Source organism: Perca fluviatilis, chromosome 16 (genome assembly GCF_010015445.1).
Source record: "Perca fluviatilis chromosome 16, GENO_Pfluv_1.0, whole genome shotgun sequence".
NCBI lineage: Eukaryota > Metazoa > Chordata > Actinopteri > Perciformes > Percidae > Perca > Perca fluviatilis.
In genome coordinates, this window is record NC_053127.1 from 15,088,853 (window position 1) to 15,094,852 (window position 6,000).

At 36.6% G+C, this 6,000-nt stretch overlaps 1 protein-coding gene across 3 annotated transcripts in view; it reads left to right on the forward strand.

Moving 5' to 3' along the window:
- Positions 1–5,378, forward strand: part of gabrg2 (gamma-aminobutyric acid type A receptor subunit gamma2) — a 64,949-nt gene extending 59,571 nt beyond the window's left edge. For 2 of the 3 annotated variants that reach the window (XM_039777659.1, XM_039777658.1), the window contains one exon: positions 608–5,378. In XM_039777659.1, coding sequence (XP_039633593.1) covers positions 608–886 — 279 coding nt within the window. In that variant the 3' untranslated portion in view covers positions 887–5,378. Of the gene's footprint in view, positions 1–604 lie in introns of all 3 variants that reach the window. The other variant, XM_039777657.1, reaches the window with a different exon arrangement.
- The last annotated feature ends 622 nt before the right edge of the window (positions 5,379–6,000 follow it).

The window sequence follows — 6,000 nt, forward strand, 5'->3', positions numbered from 1 at the left end:
AGTTATGTATTTTATACGCAACATATCTTATACATGCATTTCAGAAGAACTGCTTAAAACATCGATACAGGTCCAAATAATGATATTTTGTTGAGTCATTGGGCACTGAAAACATTTTAAAAACTGCTCAGAAAAAAAACGACACACAGTCATCGGTTTGCTATTGTGTTTTCACTGCAGTTTTTAATATTGTGCAGCACCAGTAGCATAATCAGAATAAAAAATGCAAAGTCATTGCCCAGCACTAGCTCTTTATATCTGTAAATAAAGCAAAATGGACTACTGTACTAGAAAATAGTAGGACTGATTCAGCCGCAAAGGTGTAATTTGCATCATGGGTTCCACGGGAACCGACCCTTTGTCACTATAAGCCTCAATAATTACAACCACGGGTGGTAGTTACAGGTCAATTTGTATCTTCTTCTGACATTGAAGGGGCCATTGGCAAGTCGAAGGTGCAAACTACATTCTACTGACTAATGACAGAAATGGTGGGAGACAGGAAATGGCAGCTCAAATTAGGTCCCCTGTTATGTCAGTGATGTCTTTATTATGGCACTCTGGGGCTCTGATGGCTAACTGTGTCATTTTGTCCTGTTAAAAGCAGACACCCACGGTAGACATCCGTCCACGCTCGGCCACAGCCATTCAGATGAACAACGCCACGCACATGCAGGAGCGAGACGAAGAGTACGGCTATGAGTGTCTGGATGGGAAGGACTGCACCAGCTTCTTCTGCTGTTTCGAAGACTGCCGCTCCGGTGCCTGGCGGCACGGCAGGTTGCACATTCGTGTCGCCAAGATAGACTCGTATGCACGCATCTTCTTCCCCACTGCATTTGGTCTTTTCAACCTGGTCTACTGGGTCTCCTATCTCTATCTCTAGGCCTGGGTGTGTACCCAGCCTTATCATACAGTTCATTACATTCTACATATGCTCTGTGCCAGCAAGGGACATTTTAAAAGGAGGCGACCCACTGAAATACCCCACTGATTTGATTTAATACATTTCCTTTAATTCCTTATTTTTAATCTCTTTGAATTTGAGTCAATTTATTTGATAACTTTCACAGACATTGCAAATGTTGTAGCATTACATTGAACTGGTATGAGGAGGTTTGTAGATGTGTTGTGAAAACATTGATTGTGTGAGCAATTAAGAAGAATCCAAGTTTTGTTTTCATGATTCGATTTTTGACTTTTTATTTGGAATTTCTTCTTCATGTCAATGGAACTTTTAATTTAATTGCTGTATTTTCAGACTAATGCATTAATTGCATAGAAGCAATTAGCAATTTAAATAAATAGCAATTCAGATCACAGCAAACACCTATCAGAGAAATCTAAATAACATTACAGTATGTCTTATCTTTTAATTTAATTTTACACTTAACATACGAAAACACACAATCTAAAGCACTTTAATAGAACTATGTTAGACAGTGACGCTAATTTATTTTTTATTTATTTAGCTTTAGTGTTGGCACAATTAAACATTGCATTTTTCATGTGTGGTCAGAGAGAGATGATGCTGTTTATGGACAATGCTTAACTGTACAGACATTGTATATATTTTACTATTACATAGTGGTTTACATTTATTGCATGCACCTTTCAGGCCAAAAATCAACATCTTTTATGGTCTTCTATTGTTGGCTATGGAAAAATAAAAAAAATGAGCACTGTTGATTATCGTTCAAGATTTAATTATACTATTTTCTAGGAAAATTGGTAAAATTAATATATAAAAATGTGCCCGGTTTATCCTTTTAAAGCAGCACTGCAGAACTTTTGATATCATTGTGATTTGGCGCCCCTACAGTTTCAGAGTGTAATTCATTTATACACCACTGTTGTAAATATGGACAGCTGTACAAGTGCATTTGTTATGATTACTTATGATCAAAAACTAGCAAGTGGACAACTTTGCTTCCACATCCAAACATCAAGCAAGTGCAACAACACAAGACATAGCAAGCCAGCTAAAATGACTTACTAGTCCAACAGCAAGATGGCCAGCTCACGGTCTGTCTTGCAGCCTTTTATTTTGCAAAGCTCTCGCCAACGACTTAAAGCCCATCTGAATTGTCCAACGGCAGCTCAGTCACTCTCTCCTTTTGTCTTCTTAGCTTCCTCTGTTTCCTCTACAGCTTCTAGCCTGCTATGATGTCCAGCTCCAGTTCTGGCATGACACCGCCGCCGTCCCCACCTGCATTCATTTTGCCCCCGTCCCGGCCCTGATAACGTTCTCCTACCTGTGGTCCATAGCTCCTGTGCTAGCGATGTAAACATCAACACCCCCTCAGTGCTCCTAGCTCCCAGTCCAGCATGGCTAACTGAGCTAACTAGCAGACGGCAGCTATATAGTTAGCAGCAGTTAGCGTTTAGCCTTACTTTAACAACAAGTAAAGCTTTCTGTCCATCAGGAAATTCCGTGGATCATTGAGTCGAGGCAGAGCAGCCGGAGGACATCAAAGGGCAAACCAGAAAACATTTTCTCTCTAAAATATTATCCAGTTTTACCAATACTAGTGGTAGTACCGTAAAGCATTACAGCAATTTTCCTGGGAGATGGTACCCGCCCACCAAAGTTACATGCGAGAACAGCAGAGTGGGAATGACAGAGACATCATTCTACCTATTACACGTCAGAGTAGCATTAAAATTATTTTGAAGCTGTTATTTTATGGTTAAAAGTGGCATAATGTTGCTGTAAGTTGAGGAATCTTCTGTGCATACAGGTGGGAGGATCAGCCAAGAATTTCAGGACAGACAACTGGTTTAATCATTTTTCTCTCAGCTATTAGCTTACAATATAGACAACACTGATCTCTCATCCTCTCCTACATTTACTGTTAAAAGCATGCATTAACATAATGACACACTGCTGCTGTATTTTGGTTATGCAAGCTTTTACAAGAGAAACTGTACTAAAACAATTTAGGTTTTCTTATTAAAATGAATAACGTTTTGCCCTTAAGTATAAATGCAACTGCATAACCAGCGGGTGAGTTTCAAATAGGGGAATTCAAATGAATCTACACTTTAATGTGAATGTCAATACAGACAGCTGTTGGGAATTTAGACATCCCTGCAGTGGGACAGGGTTCATTCAATGTGTCATCCTTCTAAGATGAGCAATAAAAAAAACTAAACTGAAACTAAAAAAATGAATTGATGTCAAATAAACTTAAGACCTTCATTCAATTAAAAAGAAGCTTCTGCTTGTGTCAAGAAGAGATGTTTAAGCCTTATTATCAAGCATCTCGCTTTCTGTCTCTTTGAGAAGAAACACATTGAGAATGTACATGTAAATTATTACATAGTGAGGGAGCTGATTCACTGGCTGGGCCTAATTTCATTATTTTTTTGACTTTTTTCCCCATCAAAATTAGCTTTCAATGCCTTGATGTTGTGTGAAGAGAGCTGAGAACACTGAATTGTAAATGCTGGGCATGACAACATGTAAAACATGATTTAAAACCCTTACAGAGTACAATTTTGATAGACACTAGTATGCAACACATGGAGACAGTGATTCAGTATGATTTGTAAACTCACAATGGGTGTAAATCACATTGTTTATGTACATAAATTATGAAATGGAGAAAACACTTGTCAAGCCCTTGGGATTTTTGTAAAAGGGTATATATTTTGTAATTTCAGCATTGTTACAGTATATCACCATACAGTATATTAGACTTATTGTATTATGCTGGACTGACCATGTAGAATACTTGGGGGTAATGGGGTATTTATTTATTTAATCATTAATGGTATTTATTTATTTATTAAGAGAAAAAATATTATTTTATGTCCATGTAGCCCCTGAAAAGAAACACAGAATGCTGTCATTTATATCAAAGATACATTTTTGTTTGATGTGTCAATGGAGCTTGAGCTTATTTATCTTGTGTTTTCTATGTTGTGATCGATGTACACTACTCTCACAAAGGCCTGTCAAAGTGTTATATCTGTTGAATTAATAAGTTGCAACATCACCTGTTGTGCAGCTTCTGAGTAGTAGACTTGAATATTTTCAGGGGGGAAAAAACACCACAAAAACAGTTCCCAAGCCACCAGAAGAAGAACATTTGCTTGTCTAAGTAACTATTATTTCCACATTTTCCACCTCCACAAGGGTCTTCATTGGTCTTGATATTTGCCATATTTAATAAAGCATCAGTGATGATACTAACATATGCATTTACCATATTTTCTCATATTTCCTGAAGTTCTTTCCCTTTTGTATTTATTGGTGTTCCTGTTGTGTTGCGAAGCTGCCACTTAGTCTGTCTTCAGTGTCTTCAGTGTGCACATACTCTATCTTTCACATCTTTAGGAACATAGTCAATAGCAATGTAGACTGGTAATCATCAGTGTTCTGTAGTTTAAAGAAGTGTAAAAGAGTGATTACATCTTAAAAAGTGCCAAACTGACACACATGCAATAGAGAATATCAAACAATATCATTTGTGAATCCACTTTTACTGCCTTGAAGAAAAACAAAACATACAGTATGCTAAAAGTGGGTGTTTACTTGAAGGAAATTCTATACAGTGGAGGTTGGACACACTGATATTCCCTCAGACATTGTTATTGTTTTTTTGGGGTTTTTTTATTGATATGGAACAGAACCAAAAGCATAAGGACAATTGTTCGATTGTACACCAGACCAATACAAACAAATTAGTGTATCATGGTAAACAGCAAGACATTTCTGATTCAGACTATATCTGACTTTATCAGTATGGCTGGGTTTGTAAATAACCGAGCATGGCTTGTGCTCGAACAATGGTGCAAAAAACAAACATACTTTATGGTATTTTTTTGTTTCCATGATGGCAAAAGCTTGTTTATTATTTGTATATAATTATTTTTTGTGCCCTCTATTGTAAATGCAGAGATATAAAGGTGTATGAGAGATACTGTTAATATTCAGTAGTGTGCATGTTGGATATGTTTTCAGAATTGGGACTAATTCAAGCATTGTTTCATCTGGTCTCAGTCCTTTGGTTGCACGGACATGGACATTTTATTACTCTGTACTTATTTTGGGACCCACAAATGAGACATTTATGTGAACAGCACATGTAGATATTTTCTATTGTTATGTATTTTGTCTGCAGAAAACAAAATAATACGCACTGGAATTACAGAGCTCAAAGGTTTCCAAGAACAAAATCAATTTCATATGGTCCTCATACATACATTATGTTAGTTGTTTGCCATCTATGTATATTTGAGTATTGTATAAAAGGGGCACTGATCAGTTCTGTTAGGGTCTGCATAATATACTATACATGTACTGGAAAAAATCCTTTTCATAAGGGAATTGCACATAGCTGTGGAATTTTACAATAAAATGGTTGCATTTATCAATGTGCATATGTTCATCATTATTATGTATTATGTTACCATTGTAGTAGTAGTAGTTGTTGTTGTTGTAATATCCCAGTGGTAGTATATTGTTGACATCATGCACAGATAAGCAAGTACCAAAAAGGGTACAGGAGTACAGGAGTATTATCAGCAAAATCTCCTTAAAGTATCAGTTATTTATTACTGTATATGACATTATAAGATTACTGATGCACTAATATGTAGGCAGCATTTTACTGTTAATTTGATCCAGTTAGGTAAAACTAAATATGCAGCAATTAGAAGTCCTGGCATGGATACTAAGATTTACAAAAATAGCAGAATAGAGAGTTTACACCCAAATTAGCTACATGGCCCCTTGCAGACTTTGTATTTGATCTTATTCCCAGTGAAAGAGTGGTTGACCAAGCTGTAATTAAAGTAGACTATGATAAACACATTTATCCAATTTCATTGTCATTTGATAAACTGCTGAGGGGTCACTCTAATTCCATGTTACAAATTACAACTGACATGTTAGGACATTTTAATACCTACATCTGCAAACTGAATAGTAAGGATTGATGGAAATCATTCTTACTTTCTCCTTGTGGAAGCAAAACACATTTAATAGTTCCA